At 39.4% G+C, this 19558-nt stretch overlaps 1 protein-coding gene across 2 annotated transcripts; it reads left to right on the top strand.

Annotated features, from left to right (window-relative positions):
• Positions 1–179: 179 nt before the first annotated feature.
• Positions 180–15723, top strand: rhcgb (Rh family, C glycoprotein b). Of its 2 annotated transcripts, none has more exons than XM_036151209.1 (11): positions 180–513; positions 4519–4711; positions 5149–5299; positions 6114–6261; positions 6380–6546; positions 7698–7835; positions 7949–8085; positions 8213–8337; positions 8465–8538; positions 9407–9474; positions 15437–15723. In XM_036151209.1, the coding sequence occupies exons 1-11, from the start codon at positions 291–293 to the stop codon at positions 15675–15677; spliced, it is 1665 nt and encodes a 554-aa protein (XP_036007102.1). In that variant the 5' UTR covers positions 180–290; the 3' UTR covers positions 15678–15723. The 2 variants fall into 2 exon arrangements, with proteins under 2 accessions (XP_036007102.1, XP_036007098.1); XM_036151205.1 differs by lacking the exon at positions 15437–15723 and adding an exon at positions 10054–10174 and having other exon boundaries at positions 185–513.
• The last annotated feature ends 3835 nt before the right edge of the window (positions 15724–19558 follow it).

Genomic DNA, 19558 nt, shown 5'->3' with positions numbered 1-19558 from the left:
ACATCCTCAAAGACTGTTGAGGTTACGTGACTATTGATAATGAAAACATACCGGTACAGTTAATATTACATGTAAAGAAAAATGTCCCTGAAAAGAGTCTGGGTACATTCCAGGTGCAGGTTAGGGAGGAGCAGCTTGTGGGAGTGTCCTCAGGCCGGATTGCCCATAAACTTGAGCTTGAACTTGAAGATGCTCCGGGGCTTTTCAGACTGCAAGCTCGGCTGAGCGGTTCGAGCCTTCAGGGACTCTGACACCTAAGAAATTCACACCAGGACGAGAAATTAACCAACATGGGTGGTGTACAGAGCTTCAGGGAGATGTGCGACCGCACCAAGAACACCAACGTTCGCCTGAGTCTGCCGGCGGTGTGCGTGGTGTGGCAGACGGCCATGATCATCTTGTTTGGGGTTTTTATTCGATATGACGAAGAATCGGACGCACACTGGGTTGAGCACAAAGCACATGAAAATATAACAAGTGACATAGAGAACGACTTTTACTTCAGATATCCAAGTAAGTAAACCTATTTAACTTTTAACTCAAGTTAATAATCTCTAAGTTTGCTTTACTACCTTTATAATGTGTTAATACAGAAAAAATACATCTTCATATATATATATATATATATATATATATATATATATATATATATATATATATATATATATATACTTTTCTTAATTAGCATTGATATCAAATTAGTACCAGATGCCACGTTGTGATGATCTTTCGTATTATTCTGAGTTGCTGACAAAGATCTGACACCTGCAGCTGCATATTTCCCAGGAGGAAAGGGGTTGGGGAGGTCTTTTCTTTCAGCATCTCTCATCTCACCACATTTCTTTTGTTTAACTTTCATTATGTAATTTGTGTTTGGATTCTGTGGAAGTGTGTATATATATATATATATATATGGGACCATCTTTATTTGGGTGTGGTTGTTTCGTTCCACACAGGACATCTGTGGTGTCAGTTTCAGGTCATTATAAGATCCTCTGTGTTATGTATCTTGACATTACATAACATAACCCCCCCCCCCCCCCAGTTTTAGAGTCTAAAACAGATGCAGCCTACATGTAAAGTCTTTTCATTCATGACCAACTTCACAGTGCAGACGGTGGCATTTCATAGAGCAGTTGGAACATATTGTGCAGTTAAGGGTTTATTGTCATAAATAAGACTGACCGGGAGAGGCCAGCATCCTCATATTGCCTTTGTTTGTTTGTCAACATCCGACTGTACTACATGTCTTCATTCCATGTCATATTTCAGATTGATTTCCCCCCCACACACACACACACACACCCACACAATTTACAGCCCAGTTTAGGTTCCAGCAGAGTCTCACTTTTGATTCTTCTTTTTTTGACAAAAAAAAAATCAAGTAAAAAATAAAAAATATATATATATATATATATATATATATATATATAATATATATATATAGATATATATAGATATATATAGCCCATATATATATATATATATTATTATATATATAATCATATATCTATCTTTTAATTATATATATATAGCTATTCTTATCTCTATAATCTTTCTACTATCTATATATAGATAATATATCTTTTCATATATCTATATATATATTTTTCATATATTGATAATATCTATATCTCTCTATATCTATATATACTATCTATATCTCTCTATATATATAGCTCTAATAATATATATTTTTGTATTTTTATGATTTTTTTATTTTTTATTTTTTGCTCTGTGCATGTCCAAATAATTTTTTTAAAGTCATCCTTTAAAATTAAATGTGCTCTATCTCACATTTGGTTGAAGTAACTAACCTTTTTTTTTTTCTGAAGACATAACAGCATGGAACAATAAACACATACTGCGATGTCCTTGAGTTATCTTCACACGATGCCCCTCTCTTATCTGATATACCCTTATGCCAACCTGCATTGCGGAGGCATGTTGTTAAAGCAAACTGTATGACCTGAACTGGTTCTTTGCTGGCACATAGATTCCTCCATGTGGGTTTCTGTATGCATTTAGGAAACAGATTTGGTGAGAGCATTTAGATGGGACATTTTGTCCTCAGAAAAGTACAATAACTTTTACTTGTACCTGACGGAGCTTTTACTTTTAGATGAGGGGGTAATAATCGAGAAAAAAGAAAATACGCATCACTAAGGAGGGAATACCTGAAAAACCTGGACTGAAGACATTTCTCCCAGATGTGGTTTATAAGCCTTTTAGGTCTGATCCTCCTTTTGTCCTCTGTGGTCCTCGTCGTGTTTTCGTCCTGCACTGTTACAATTAGGCAGAGGTACTGGACAGAAAATGGGTGAAAAAGAAGCCAAAGTCCAACCTCAAAAAGCCTGAAGAACCATTGCCGAAGACCACATTAAACAATTACAAGAAAGTCTGGCTTTTTTGGAAACACATCATAACGAAGCTGAAGGTGGTTTCAAAGATTTTCATGTAGACACTTATGAATAAATGTAGGTATAAAACATGTTTAAAAAATGAAAAGACGTGGTTGCGAAGAGTGAAAATTATCACAAACGAATAACTTTAAACCATTTCTCCCAACGGAGCTGATCCACTTCATCAATAATCTAATAATGATTTTCAACATTCCTTTTGGGCTTAAGTGCTTTGGGCCATTATGTTACATTTGGACATTTTTCTGTTAAATGACTGGATATGGTTTCAAATTCATCGTTCCCCAGTGACCAGGTGGCATGCCGTCCTCCACTTATCATAGCAGCACCAGGATGCCTTAGCCACAATTTTTTTCTCAAAAGTGGAAACACTTTTTATGTTTATTGTGTATACTTGCCATATGAGTCAGTTTGTGTCAAATCTTCTCCCAGCTTTTTGCCTCACTGGAGTTAATTCCAGAATCCTTCCAACAACGTCATTCGTTCGTCAGACCTTTTTTTTTTTTCTTTCTGGCAGTTTGCATCGCCGTATTTTTCTAATTCTGTTTATGCAACCATAAATATTTCTGTTCCCAAAGGGGAAATACCAAGTTATTGTCTGATTACAATGTTAATGATAAAATAAGACATCATGTTAGGGATGTGCGCTATTAGGAAAAGTTGCGATACGCAATAATATTAATAAATGTGATAACGATATAGCTTGCAATAAATACAGAAAAAAAATAAAGCGTTAACATCTTTCTGGTTTAGGATCATAGCAAACATAGTACCCTGAAAATGAGTAGTCTATTCAGCAGCTAAAATATTAAAATGTTCATAGTTTTCCTCTCAAACACAAGGTCTTAATGAAAAAGGTTGCCTCAGTCCGACTTATGATGTTTTGGCAGTGAAACAACTCAGCTGAAGTTTCTTATTAATCTTACCACTTCTTTGCCTTCTTAAACTCTTTATGTTGCATTAAACGACAAATGTCACAGAGCATATTAGGGGCAAATTAATAAATAATTTGCTAACACTTATTGCACCCCCGGTGATTCTCTGCGATATGCATGTTCCGATCCACTATATTGCGATGCCGATAAATTTGGGATATATTGTGGAGCCCTACACCACGTGCATCACATATGCAGGATAATAATGTGTTTTTACAACAACAACAAACACAGACACACACACACATATAAATATGTAACACGAGATTATAGAATATGATATAATGCAATGCGATTCAAATGCGCTGAGGTACAATATGACACAATACAAAATACCATATGACATGATAGAATGCCGTGGCCTATTATGCAATACAGTGTAAGGTAATGTGATATGACACAATACAAAATAATGCAATTGTCTCCTTAAGGGAATTTGTTTTGCACTCAAGTACTGTTCCGTATTATAGTGTTGATGTGCGTAGTAGATCATATCAGTAATGCTCTTCTAAGCAAATTTAATGAGTACACAGATGATACATGCCTTTATTTGCTGGGAAGGGCACCTCTATGCTGTTGTCCTTTGTTTAAACACCTGACAATGGTGAGCTACAGGAAATGTTCCCTGACGTTTTCCAGTCATGACTTACAGTAGTTAGAATAACAGAGATGACATTTGCAACACTTTATGCTCCATTAGGTAATTTGTTTGTAATGTTTATATTTTTGATTCGGATAAGGATCCGACCATGCATTATAAGTAATAAATGCTAAAACCCTGGAATCTGGATCTCTAGATATGAGATTTTGCTGTTTCTGTTTGGTTAAACAAACATGTTACAAATTGAATATTGACAAAATAAGAAAAGAAAAAAAAAGACCAGTGGGTTAAATAATGATGATATTTTATAAAAACGGATTTAACTCATAATTTTATATTCATTCTATAATAATCCGCCATGGGCCTCTTTTATATATTTCCTTTGCCCATGTAACCTTCTTATTTACCTTTTTTGGGTGAGAAAATAAATCAATTTTACAGACCGTTCTGATTGGTTGATTGTTAAAACTCCTGTTTTTGATCAAGATATAAGGCGCATTTTCACTGTTGTGCCTGCATTCCTTCATTGTTTTCTTTTTTTTTTTTTTTTTTTCTTTTCCAGGTTTCCAAGACGTCCATGTGATGATCTTTGTCGGATTCGGTTTCCTAATGACGTTTCTGAAGCGGTACAGCTTCGGAGGAGTGGGCTTCAACTTCCTGATTGCCGCCTTCGGCCTCCAGTGGGCGCTGTTGATGCAGGGCTGGTTCCACTCCCTGGACTACACCGACGGGAAGATCAAAATTGGAGTTGAAAGGTAAATGTTATTGTTATATTTTATTGGTTTGTATCAAATTATTTATTTTACAGTAGTGATATTATAATATTTAAGATAAAAAAAAAATCGCCAAACCTAATCACGTTATCTTTTTGTTATCTTTAAATGGAAACTTATCCTGTGGGAATGTGTTTAGCCCTGCAGATTCCCCGAGGGATACATCCTGTCACATTAGATTAAGTACCTTTGGTTATAAGGTAAACAGAAACCAGAGCGGCCAAGTCACGGCATGTTAAACATTGTGAGAGGTGTGTCCTCTAAAGATGGCTTTCTGTCGGACAATGAGGGAAATTTGATCTCTTATTAGGTTTCAACCTGAACTCAGCTGATGATTAACTGCAGTCCGTCACAGTTAATGTGGGTTTACACCTTATCCCCTGTTTCCTTGTTTTTTTCTCTTTACTTTCTCTCCTCAGCCTGATCAATGCAGATTTCTGTGTGGCTGGCTGCCTGATCGCTTATGGAGCGTTGCTGGGGAAGGTCAGCCCAGTCCAGTTGATGGTTTTGACTTTGTTCGGAATAACACTTTTTGCTGTTGAGGAATTTATCATCTTGAATCTCATACATGTAAGTTATCCTATTTTTCTCTCCGTATTGGTTTTTGACCGCTTCTTACCATCAATATGCAAAGAAAAACTGGCATCAGGTTTCATATGCATGCTCTCAGAGCGCTGAGATGCAATCAAAGCAGCTGTTTTACAGTTTTAAAAAAAAAAGAGAGAAAGTAATCCATAAAATGGTTATAAAAGACTGACAATGACCTGAAGTAATAATTAATTTGGACACCATAAAGGGACAGTGAATTGCAAAATCTTGATATGCTGATTTTATTGGGATTCATTTGATATACAGTAAAGAATAGTGAAATAGAAGAAGAATGTAAAGTCTTTCACTATTTCTTTTATAAATAAGAATCTGAAAATTGTGACTTGACTTTGCATTTAGCTCCTCAAGCTTTGTAAAAACACTGTTCGCTGGTATTTTAGCTGCAAGTATGCCTCTGTTAGCTTTACTCGTCCACAGACTGAACCTTTTCGCCCATGACTATTATACTGAGATTAAACTACACAAAGATGGACTCTATTTAATTATTAGGTGAATTTCAAAGACAATTGTTTAGGCTTGATTTCCTTTAAGTGTAACAGAATGGTTGAATGCTTATGCACACCTCTGTTTTCCTACCTCTATTTTGCAAAACAGTCTGAATATCATGTATCATTAAAAACTTTGTAACTATGCACATATTTTTGTTGTAAATGGTTTAACATGAAATCTAAGGTTTTGAGTTATAGTTAATTGTAATTTTAGAACTTAATGATTAAGAATCACATTGAATATACGCAGTTTTTCATAAAACTCAATCTACGTTTTTATCCTGAAGGCTAGGGATGCTGGGGGCTCCATGGTGATCCACACTTTTGGAGGTTACTATGGACTCTCCATATCATGGATGCTCTATCGGCCCAACCTGGACCAGAGCTCACGCTTGCACGGCTCTGTCTACCATTCGGATGTCTTTGCTATGATCGGTGAGCTGAGTTTGGTACAAATGTGTGGGCAACATAGCTTTTGTTTGTTTGTGGGTTTTTATTTTTTTTACAGATGTACAACATTGTACAATACTGCGTTTCTTTCTTTGCTTTACAGGTACCCTCTTCTTGTGGATGTTCTGGCCAAGCTTTAACTCGGCGATCACAGATCACGGCGATGGGCAGCACAGAGCGGCCATCAACACCTACCTGGCTTTGGCCTCAACGGTGCTCACCACCGTGGCTGTTTCAAGCCTCTTCCAAAAGCACGGAAAACTAGACATGGTAGAGAACAGCGCACTTCAAAAAGCCACTCACAAATGCAAAACACGCTGAACTCAAAATGACATCAAAACAAAATATTCTTTGTATATTTTCAGCATACAATTTTGTTTTGACAGAAACAATCGTCAGGCAGAAAAAGCTGCTGAACTGGTTGTTCAGCAGTGTATAAATACATGTAAAGTGGCTTAAAAAAATCATCTTGAATCTCACACACACATATATACACACACATATATATATATATATATATATATATATATATATATATATATATATATATATATATATATATATATACACCTTTTTAGCCTTTTTAACATATTCTCCCATTACAACCAAAAACTTCAATGTATTTCTCAAAATTTCATGTAATAAACCAGCATATGGTGCTCAGATGTGTTGCGAAGTGGTACGTGTGCAGGTAACTAAGGCTGCAGATCTCCCTGAGCACATTTTGTCTACTCTGTGAAACACGGTGGTGGCAGCATCATGTTATGGGGGTGATTTTTCTTCAATGGATCTAGGGAATCTGGTTAGAGTTGATGCTAAATACAGGGACATGTTGGAAATATGAGGCTAAGCCAGAGCCCAGTATAGTTCAGATCTAAGGCATACTCACAATCTATGTTTTATTTCGGGGTAGGATGAACATCAATCCATAAAGCTGTATATCTGCTTTCCAATTCACCATTTTGCAATGCTTTGTCTTGATCTATTGCTTAATGTCTAAATGAAACGCATGGATGCTTGTGGTTGATACAGAATAATATATGAAAAGGTGTGAGGGTGCGACATAATCAGAAGAAAATGATATGTTATATTTATTAAAGCAGGTAAAGCCATCTTAGAGAGACGTGAACACTAACATTTTAACTGGTTGACCGTAATAGGCTACAGATTAGACTATATTTCAAACATTCAAACTTTCCAACACAAAACTAAGAGCACATGTGGGGAGTGCTGTTGGCCAGTGCATCTACTGTTTAAAAAAAAATGGAAATATTAAGTCTCGTGTCTGCGTTTTATGCGTAATTATGTGCATTCTGAGCCCCAGCAAAAATGTCCTTATAGTAACACATAATGACATTACTGATTCTTGATTCTTGACGTATTTTTGCGTTAATGAGCGTGTTCTGCCTCTCGTTCCCAAGGTTCACATCCAGAACTCAACGCTCGCTGGTGGCGTGGCGGTAGGAACAGCGGCAGAGTTCATGCTGATGCCCTACGGGTCTCTCATCGTCGGCTTCTGCTGCGGCATCCTCTCCACGCTCGGCTACATCTACATCACCGTGAGATCTTTTGCCTGTGTTTGTCAGCCGTCAGAACGCACGGCGTCAGATAGGCTTCCTCTTTTCACGATTTTGAATGAACTCAACCAGCACCTTTTATATGCGTCCATCAGCCTTTCATGGAGAAGTACATGAAAATCCAAGACACGTGTGGAATCCACAATCTCCACGCCATGCCGGGAGTTATAGGCGGTATAGTTGGAGCCATCACAGCCGCAGCCGCAACCGAGTCGGTTTATGGAAAAGAGGGGTACGTTTTTTTCTTCTCTAATGAGCAGAAAACTGAATTCAACTAAATAATAGGAACATTTTTGTTGTATTTTTTGTGAATGGTTCAAATTTTGAGCAAAATTAAGACTCTTAATTTTAAATTAAAGGTTGATCAACACTTTTGACTTCGAGGGAGCTTTTAAGGACATGGTGCCCACAAGGCAGGGGGGTCACCAGGCGGGAGGCCTCTGTGTGGCAATCTGCTTCGGTATAGGAGGAGGCCTGATTGTTGGTAGGGAATGCAACAATAAATAGGATCTTTCTGTGTTGCAATAAACTCAGAATAATAACAGAAAATACATTTTAACATCTTAAACTTGTTTATTTGTTTGTTTGTTTTTTTCTTTTTGTCACTATAGGGGCTATCTTGAGATTACCGATCTGGGGAGATCCTGCAGATGACAACTGTTTTGATGACGAACCCTACTGGGAGGTGAGAGTCATATGCTTTAAATCTCCAAAGATGTTGCTGATCTAAATAAAATAATCACACCCTGTATAAGAACACGCTGTTTGACATGTAAAGGCTTGCATAAATACCCTTTGATCTGTTTTATTTTACTACAACCACATGCTTCAGTGCTTTTCATAGTGTTTTATTTGATAGACCAGAAGTATCACATAATTATGAACTAAAAAGAGGTTTTAGGCAAGGTAAGGCAAGGCAAATTTATTTATATAGCACAATTCAGTACAGAGACAATGCAAAGTGCTTTACATGGTTAAAATATAGGAATAAAAGCAAGTAGGGATAGATAGTTTTACACGATTTATTGATGAGTGGCATTGATTTTTATATTTAAACCCCCTTTATCCTGATACCTGTAAATAAAATGCAGTTCCAACAACTGACTTCAGACGTCACATAATTTTAAGGTGCAGTTTACATTTGTTTAATTTGATCTCAGTATAAGAACGCTTGTGTAAAAACAGCAACATTATGAAGACTGCTGGGTGTATTAGCGTAAATTGGGATTGACTACAAAAGGCCTCCACACCTTATTTCTAATTTATTACAGAAAACTATGTAACCTTTTCCTGTCACTTCACAATTATATTCTCCTTTGTGTTGGATGACGCATGAAATACAATCCCAATAATAATGAACACTGAGGTCAGTGAAAACGTTTTCGCTGCATTGGTTTTCTCTTTACCCAGTACCAGTTATTTGCGTAAACCAAATTGTCTGGCATAAATCCCTCTCCTCTATTTAGCTTTTTTTTTTTTATGTTAAACAAACTGGACAGAAAGTTGCAGGTTTAGATGCTGTTCATTTGTGACGGTTGCCGTTTCGTCTCCAGTTGCCAGAGGACGAGGAGAACATCCCACCAATCCTGCAGTACAACAACCACATGAGGAACAAAGACATGTGAGTGTTCAATTCAAACCATCAACCAAAAGTAATGTGGTCACAACAAGGATGATCACGCATGATGTAGGTGAAACCGTGCAGCATTTGCTGTCCTCTTGGTGGCAGCAGAGTCTGTTTTATGGAGAGAAGGTGTGTGGGGGGGTCACTTTTATTATAATGTTTTACTGATGGGAGGAAGAGGATGAGCACAAGGTGAGGCTGACCACCTCCGCCATGCAGTGTGGGTTCAGTTATGAAATGCTGACGTGATTCTTCGCTCAGTGCTTCCAAGTGAAGCTTCTTTCCTGTGCTGTTTGTTGATGGGGGTTTCTACAGAACACCTCCATGTCTTGTGACTCCTTAAAGTGACCTTGGGTTTATGTAAGAGCCCTCATGTTTACACTGACAATAAATCTACCATTAGCTCATCCACCAATAGAAAAGAAACACTCTGGATTTTGATCAAACCTGATTTAAATTCGGGGGGATCTAAGACTCAGAGGTCTTCGGAGAGGTTATTTTTAATTGGTGCATATATATATAAAACATGTTTGGTTGTGTAATAATTTTTTTCTTTTCTTTGTTTTTTTTTTTTAGTGCCGACACAAATTTCACCGTGGAGCAAGACTCCAGGTCCCGACCATGAATGGTTTCTGGATTGACTGTTTCCCATTTTGTTCTTTAATTTCTCTGCTAAAATATATTTTATTGTATTTTTTTTAAATAATACAATAAAATGGAGAAAAACAAAGACAAACAAACAAAAAAAACAACATCTATATATTTTAAGTGGCCAACGGAGAATTGCTAAAAGAAAATTTTATGAGAAAAATTTGGATATTCATCATAATGACTGGGTTTTTGCCCTCAAATGACTTATTTGAGAAGTAGGAGGTGAATTTAATGATGTGAAGCTTGTTTCTTTTTCAGTGTGTGTGTTCTGTTTTAGTGAGACATAGCTATTATCCCCAAAGATAAATATCAGCCTATTATTTTACACCCCTGTAGAAAGTTCTTTAAGTTTTTCCTGATCTGTAAGTTTTTCCGCACTTTCATTTCTATATTTCATTTCTAATTTGTCATTTGTTATTTTTTTCCAGTTCTTCATATAATTTTTTTACTTTACATTTTTGTAAAATATGTTTATGTTCTTGATTGTAAAAAATGTACAACGTTATAACTGCTACAAACAAAGTGTTGCTGTTACATTGAGGGTATCTGATAAAACTTTCCTTTAACCTCTTACTTTAGCATTTATTTTATGACTATACTGATGCCTTATTAGACATAAATACAAAGTTTTGTATCCTATTAATTTCCCGCATCAGCAAGCCCTCCTTTTTTGACAAACGGGCAAAATAAATGTGCTTTAAAATGCTTCTGGTGCTTCACAAGCATTTGACTAATTTATTTATGTTTAAATCAAAGCCAAGTAAAGGGTTAAAGTGTTTGCAATTTACAGATTCCTGATTTTGTCAGATACATGTGAAATGTTTGTGATACTATTTGACAAGTTTCTTAATGTTGGTTTGGTTAAACAATAAATGAAGAATTAATGATAAACAGTTTCAAATGCAAGTGTGCAGTGCCTGATTTATTTCATTTATTCAATAAAAAAAAAAACTTTTATCAAGAAGTGAGTAAGTGGCTCTCAGAGCGTCCTGGTGTCCTCCTCCTGCATGAGGTCATAGTGAAGGTAGCGGCCCTCATTTCTCTCCTCATGAGTCATGACACTTTGGTGACTAGAAACAAACTACACACTGCAAAAACAGGACTAAAAGAAAGTACAATGTTGTTGAAATGAGCGTATTTGTCCTTGATGTGAGCAGCTAAATAAGATTATCTGCCAATGGAAAGAGTATTTTTACCCCTAAAATAAGATAATTAGATATAATGCACTGGAAATAAGTTGATGGAGACGAGTTCTTCCTATTTTAAGTGCAAACATCTTATTCCATTGGAAGAGACAAATACACTAATTTCAATAAAATTTTACTTATTTTTAGTTTAGTTTAGTCTGTTTTTGCAGTGCAGACTGCATGATCATCCCGACTTACTCAAGAAACGGCAAATTGCGCGGTCACTCACGATGCTAAACACGTCATTTGATGGACGGATTTAGGAAAAGCACTGATCAGGAGAGTGAGTCAGCGTTTGGGGTATTTATTCGTATATTAATACATTGGATGCATAATAAAAGTGACCATTTGCCAAGAGAAAGAGCATGACGTCTAGTTTGTCTGCAGATGCCATGTTTTCTTTCTAGCTCTAGTGTCGATCCCCCAGTCCCATTGCCAACCCCCTCCTTATCCCTACCCAGCGGTGGCATTTGGTCGGTGGAAAGCAGCAGCAACTCGCTGTGGGAGAGTGTGGATGATTCCCACACAGGGGAAAGCAGCGAGGAATCCGTCGCCTCATACAGTCTCCTTTTTCCAACAAAGGCAGGCTTAGTGCTGTTTTCTTTTGTCATCAGGAACGTGTTTGAGTAAAGGAGGTAATGGTGCCACAAGTGCTCCAATTAAATGCGATGCAGCCCCGCTGGGAAGAAAGGCTGCCCCGTTGCCCTCTATACTTCCCTCATGGTACACTGAAACGGGGGGCCTCTTCGTCCTCTTCGTCCTCCTCCTGCCACCCCCCCACACCCATGCGTTTCCCGCCCTAACGCCTCTTCATGTTTATTCATCAGCCACTTAAAGGGCAAAATTCAGTCTTGCTAAAACGAAATTAGAATCATTTTTTAAAAAATTGCTCGTTTTGCACCTCTTTGCTCAGGAAACCTGCCGTCACGCTCTGACAAACCCCACCTTTATGTAGACGGACCCCGATGTCTTCTGCAAGAGACAAACTGTGCAAGGACAGAGGCCACGGGGAAGGTGAGCTGGAACAACTCGGAGACGCGAGGGGCCACAAAAAGGGGCAACGAGGCCTCTCTTTCTTTGCTGATGACTGACTGACTGACTGCCAGACTCAATCGTGATCTTTGATTGACAGCTCGAGTGAAGGAGGGAACCCGGGAATGGAGGGTGAAGGATGGGAGCTGCACAAAACACGTCCCTAAACAGCGGGCTCCCTATATGAAGCTCATTAACGTAAAAGAAAATAAGAGGAAAGGCCAAATTTAGGTTCTCCTACAGGTTTAAATGCAACGTGGGAGGTCGTACCGGAGAAGCTGATGGTGTTTGTTTTGCTCGCTGTCGGCTTTATTCAGGAGTCAGTAGCCAATCTTACAACAGCGTTGCCTTTTGCTTGCGTCTTTATGTGTTTGTTACACGTGTGGCAGTTACACCATAAAGTAACGCCCCCTCGGATTCGCTCAGGCTTTACAAGAATATCCAGCAGCCGTATGGTATTCAAAGCTCTGACCTCACTCTGCTATAAACTGAGCAATAAAAGTCACTTCGAAAGCAACCAAGAGTGCGTAAACCTGTTAATAAACTATTCAGGCCTTCGCTCATTTCGCTCTCTATCTAATCTCTTCACATCTTATGCAGCTCAAGCCCCCCCCCCCTGTAGGCTATTTCTTAGTAGGAGGTCTAAAATTATCCAAACCTTTATGTCTTTTTAAAGTCCTTTCTACAAAGTGATGCTGAGTTAGATTTAAGAAAACGTACCAACGTATTTCATGCAAACGGCATGATTTAATAATTGCAATGCCGTTATAGAGCAAACTACAGCTTACACACCAAAAACTTGAGATTCCCGCTGTGTCGCATGTTTTATTTATAAGAATATCAAACGGCTGCAGTGATTGACAGGTCCGTTTGGCCCCTGAGCTTTTCTATTACGTTGTCACGTGGTCCTGACAATAAGACTCCCCAAATGCTGCAGAATATAACCTTTTCCTTCAGAATCTGAGCTCTTTAGCAATGGACCCATGACGATCTACAAAAAGTATTCACACCCCTTGAACTATGCCTTATTGTGTCAAGTTACAGCCTTAATCTTTAGTGCGTTTTATTTGGATTTTTTTAATAAAATTTTTTTTGTGTGAGACACAAAACGTTGTGTAAGTGTGACGGGGAGGGCAACATTGACACAAATCTGAATGGGTTTGTACAAAACATCTGTGAACAAACAAGCCAAGCCAACTAGAGCCAATTCTGGAGGAGCTGCAGAGATCCCCAGCTCAGGCGTGAAAAATGTTCTACAGAGTTGCTGATAATCATGCGCTCCACAGCTCTGACCTTTAAGGAAGAATGTCAAAAAGAAAACCATCACTGGAAGAAAGTTATAAGATGTCCCATTTGAAGTTTTTTGTGCGGAGGAAAACTAACCCTGCAGATCTCCCCACACTAACCATCCCAGCTGTGTAAATATATTCCGTTCAATTCAATTTTATGTATATAGCGCCAATTCACAACGCATGTTATCTTAAGGCACTTTATAAAGTCAAATTTAACCAAATCCTCCATACAGATTGGTCAAAAAGGTTTCCTATCTAAGGAAACCCAGCAGATTGCATCGAGTCTTGACAAGCAGCATTCACTCCTCCTGAAAGAGCGTAGAGCCACAGGGGACAGTCGTCTGCATTGTCCATGGCTTTGCAGCAATCTCTCCTACTGAGCAAGCATGAAGTGATAGTGGAGAGGAAAACTTCCCTTTAACGGGAAGGAAAACCTCCAGCAGAACCAGAACCAGGCTCACTGTGAATGATCATCTGCTTCGACTGACTGGGGTTAGAGAAGACAGAGCAGAGACACACAAAGCACAGAAGCACACATTGATCCAGGAATCCTTTCTATGTTATATGGTAATAACGAATGATCTGCCTCCCCTGGATGGTGTCACAGCTAACAGAACGCCAGACCAGGTGTACCTTCTATGAGGAGAAAATTACAGAGAACAAAAAGTTAAAACAGTAGGAGATCTCAGCAGAGTGAGAGAAAAGGATCTTGATGTCCCCCAGCACCCTAAGCATATAGCAGCATAACTACAGAGATAGCTCAGGGTAACATACTCTAACCATAATATTTGTCAAAAAGGAAAATTTTGTGTATATATGTATATATATATATATATATATATATACATATATATTCTGTGCTACATCGGGGAAACGGTGTCTTGATGATATAAAGGCCTGGACGGCTTTCAACAGTTGCAGCTTCTAAGTTGTGGAATAACCTAACACTGTAAATCAGACAGGCCTCTTCTCTCTGTTTCTAAATCACTTCTTAACACTCATCTCTTTGCTCTGACTTTTGACGCCAGTCAAGATGCTGATTTTGACTCAGTTTTCTTCTTTTACCTCTTTTGTGTGTATTGTGTGACTGCTTCTTGGTTAATTGATCTGCGACAGACTGGGGACCTGTCCAGGGGATTAAGCGGGTCAGAAAATGGATGGATGGATGGATGGATGGATGGATGGATGGATGGATGGATGGATGGATGGATGGATGGATGGATGGTTAATTGATTTGGCATCTTTTAATATCTTTAGCTCGTTGGTCCTGTATTGTGTTTTGAAATACTTCAGAAATAAAGCTGGATTGGATTGGACAAACGCAAACAACTCCTTGGATTTGTAAATTATTTTGAACCTTGTATGAGTTTTGCCAAACTGTGACAAACTTAGACGATGATAAAAAAAAACATTAATGGCATAACTGCAATAATTAAATTACTTCTGAGTAAAAAGTATGTGTCCAAAACCTGTATCAGCTAGAAAATCCATCTTATTTCTCCAAATTTGTTTTGGAAAAAAGCGTTTGCATACAATGGCAACCCTCATCCTCCTTTATTTTGAAAGACTTAGATTCTCAGGAATGTTCCCTTTAAAACCAATCAAACATAATGTTACATTAGTGGAAGCATTTCGTAAACTTTCACTAGTCCGCTGGTGATGATGGTGAATGTTCATTAGATAGATCGAGAAGTTGTTTTCCATCCCTGTTTCCCACCCATGACTCCGTCCACTGCAGGTATCTCCAGGAACTCCCCACGCCACAGAAGCTGCTTAAGTGTCCCTGTCGGACCACAGTGGCGAAGAACAGCAGATTAACCATGATCCTATCTGCTCACCGCTAGCCCCTTCATACGCTCCGTTACACTGGCTTTTTAAAGGAGGTGCCGATGCCATTCAAGCCTGTGATATGAATCCCAGACGTGGGGACAAGGACACAGCGTTCGCCCCTGTTTCACAGAAAGGAGCCTCCTTCCTGACACCCTCTAATTCTGGTTGCTACGGGGCTTCTGGGCTCAATGGCGGACTCCCGTTGTGAGGGGGACAAAGCCCCTCAGTCATCCGGCAATGGTTGCCAGGGGAGGCAGAATGTATGGGGAGGGACGGGCTGCCGTTATCCCAGGCGAAATGTCTCTCTTAAGGCGGCAGAGGTTTGGTGATTGACAGGTGGCTACACGCTCCACTGCAGATCGCCCTGTGGGGCCGGTGGTCTGTGAGGCCTCGTCTCGGTGACCATGAATGTGAGTCCTGATGACAGTGTGGGTTGCTGGCTGAGTAGGGGTTGCAGGATGGTCATGCATGTGCCACGGTGAAAAAGACGCTTTGTGCCTGCAGAGGGAGCTACTTCTGCACAAGGACGTGAACTTTCCCCTGGTGCAGGTGTGCTGGAAAGCCATCTGTAATAAGGAACATAAAGGGGGAAAAAAAGACATTTTCTTGGTTTGTGGTTTTGCTGTTCTGTCATATGAAAAAAAGTCATATTCTCAATTCAAAAAGTCATATGGAAATGTTTCAGATCGTCACATAAATTTTAACATCAGACAGGGATAACCTTAGTGAATGCCAAAAGCAGTTTTAAAAATAACCATTTCATTTCTTAAGAAAAAAAAAACAAACCAACCTGGTCCTATATATTAAAAAGGTAATACCCCTGCCCCCTCATCCTTGTTAAGTTCTGAATTAACTGTAAAAAAAAGCCTATTTTTGGTCCTGTTTCACTTGGATAATGCTACTTTTCTGCCAGACCTGTACAACCGAGAAATCACTTCATTTATTAGAACCTGCCTGGCAACATGAAGTAGGCTAAAAGACATCAAAAACAATATAGTATGCCCTGATCTAAAGAAATGTAAAGAAAGTCATCAACATCTAAAGGTCTGGAGAGGGTTACAAAGCTATTTTTAAGGTTTTGGGACTGCAATAAACCAAAGTGAAAGACATCCAGTGATCATGACTCAGCGATAAGAAAGATACCGGGCAAAAATATCTGCTGGAGAGTTCAAAGGAGATTATGATTGTTGAGCATAAAGGATAAAAAAGGCCTGCAAAATTTGAACTTTCTGGAAGGTGAGCATCCTGTTACATCTGGTGTAAAACTAACAAAGCATTTCAGAAATAGAAAATCACACTTTTACTAAAACATGCTGACGGCAGTGTGATGGTCTGGTGCTGCTTTGTTGCTTTAGCCCCTGGACCAGTAGCCAGAATTGAGGGAACCAGGATTTCTGCTCTCTACTAGAACATCCTGAAGGAGACTGATAGACCTCCACCAGGTCTATCCCTGAATAACTCAGAAAGACCAATAGCTCTACTGGCTAAACTAAATAATAGCTAAATACGGTTGAATTAATCAATTCTGCAAGGAAGAGTGGGCCAAAACTTCTCACAATATTGTAAAAAAAAAAAATGCAACTCATGTGAAATTGGGGATGGCAATTGTTGGCACCGCCGGATGTTGATTAAGGGAGACTTTTTCTTTTTCTAATACTGAATTTTGTATTTTACTGAGGGGATCTTTGTTGGATACTAAATTAGTTTAAAACATTTAAGTCTGACAGAACTAAGAGGGGAAACAGTTTTGCAAACATTTCAGTTTTTCTGCAAACCATATTTGGACCCGTTACATAACGATCATACTGATTCCCAAAATCGTTTTTCCATGTCTGTCAGTATACATGTTTATTTTGTTTTTCTGAACCCCTTGCCCTATAAATAAATACAGATAAATAATCCTCATCACTGTAAGAAATGACAGTGACACTAGTTTTTATAACTATTTGCAACACAAATACTAGGGAAGTCGAAGTGATCACGAGATGAATTTTTAAAAAAGCAACTAATAGAAAGTTGCTTTTTTGATAATCTTTTTTAAACTGATAAGTAAACATGATTATTGCTGACAAAGACATTTAATCTAATTCAAAAACTGAATTTAAGTTGAGGGATACATTGAACGAACAGCTAACTCGGATCTTTCTACAAATGACATTGTGAAACGCAAACAATACAAATAAATCGAAATAAAAAAATAATAAAAATGGATGCAATTAATTTCGTAGACTTTAAAGACTCCAACTAAAACATGCAGAGCTTCAGTGAATCTTTTTTTATACAAAACAGATGCTTGTGAAACAGATTGTAAAAGTAGAGATTAACTCTTTATTCTCATGTGTCGCTGCATCTTAATGATAAGTTCTGCACGAACCCCTTTAGGGAGTTAAACCATCACCCCGACAGTCTCCAAACATCCACCACCGCCTGTTCCCCCTCCAGGCCCAGAGAGGGGCGAGTGGGAACAGACAGGGCTCCACAGACGACACCCTGTCCCCTTCGACAGACGTCTGGGACTGTCTGGGTTCCGCTCTCCCAGACAGAGAGGCCTTTCCACCCCCATCACATTCTGTCCACGCCCATCCCTGGACCCTCCTCTACCCCCCAAAAAAAAAAAACCCTCACACCCACTTACTTCCCCTTGGCCTTGACTCTCCATCACCACAGCCCTCCAGACAGTCCGGGGTCAAAGGCTAACACGGCAGCCACACATCAGACACGGTTCAGCTCCCTTGAGTCCACGAGAAGGCTAAATGGTGACTCGCCCTGAAATCGGCCCGTAGGAATTCAGCTTGAAATTCCTGCAGAGATGAAAGAACCACAAACAATGAAACGAAACCACGGGGTTTAATACATTTACATATCGCTCCTCGATCGTGCAGAACTGTGCATGTGAAATAAATCCAGTACACAGTCCTGTTCTAAATATTCAGTTCTTTCTCAGGAAAGGTTCAAGGACATATATCATTTAATTATTTCTTGAAAAGAAGATGAGATTTCAACAAACTTAATTTCAGCTGTGAGATATTTGATTGGGGTTAGCATAAGGGTTAAAGGTTTTGACTCAACCTGGGATTGTCCATTGGTGCAATCATGCGCCAATCCCAGGGGCATTTACAGGTACGTTTTGGGTCATTATTATGTAAAAACTACATCTAGGGCCTACAGCAGTGAAGCATCCCCAAACCATGACACTTCCACCTCTATGCTTAGCAGCTGGAATGGGGTTCTTTTCCTGGAATGGCGTATTTGATTTACGCCAACCCTGGTGTTGTCTATTCAGATGTCTAAACAATTTGGTCTCTCCAAAGAATGTTATTCACGAAGTCCTGATCTTCGTACACGTTTTCTGTGGGAAACGTCTATCTGGCCTTCAAGCTGTTCTCAGAGAGCAAAAGTTTCCATCTTGCACACCTTCCATGAAGGTTAAACATGTGCACACTCTCACTGATCACATGTACTTTCATATCAGCAGTAGGTTAACGCATGAGGTCCCACCGTGACATTTCCGGGTGTTTGGACACTTCTTTTGTTTCTGCTTTCATGGTGAACTTCTTGGGACTGTGATGAACAGGAGTCGGACCCAAAGACTACCCGAAACAGGTCAGTGACGTTTAGAGGTTTGTTTATTTAAAGGAGAGGGGAAGTGTGGCTCTCGGGACGCGCTGCTTGCGTCTAACCGGCCGGCAATCTCCTGGAGACAAGGGAACAGGTTAGTGACCAGCGGGGTAGATGTGAGAAATCAGCAAAGCTGGATCACTAACCTGAATTTCGGGCTGGATTGTTCGGGGAAGGTGGTTCTGGAGCTGAGAGCCGTCTGCAGGCAGTTGAGACCGACAGGCAGAGTCCGTATGGGGTAATCCAGGGGCGTAAATCCAATGGCAGTCCGGGTTCGTTAACGTTGGGGCCAAAGATCCACCAGCAGGGGTATCCAAGGTCGGGTTCAGGTTCCGTCCAGGTTCGGCACACGGGGAGACAGTCCAGGGAGAAGGGTTTCCAGATAGACAGGTATCGGACAGACAGGACCAGAGAGGGCTTCGGCAGACTCGGGAAAACAGGTCAGGTCGGCAACAGACAGGCAGGAATAAA

The sequence above is a fragment of the Fundulus heteroclitus genome, chromosome 2 (genome assembly GCF_011125445.2).
Source record: "Fundulus heteroclitus isolate FHET01 chromosome 2, MU-UCD_Fhet_4.1, whole genome shotgun sequence".
Lineage (NCBI taxonomy): Eukaryota > Metazoa > Chordata > Actinopteri > Cyprinodontiformes > Fundulidae > Fundulus > Fundulus heteroclitus.
This window is presented reverse-complemented; position numbering and strand designations above follow the sequence as displayed.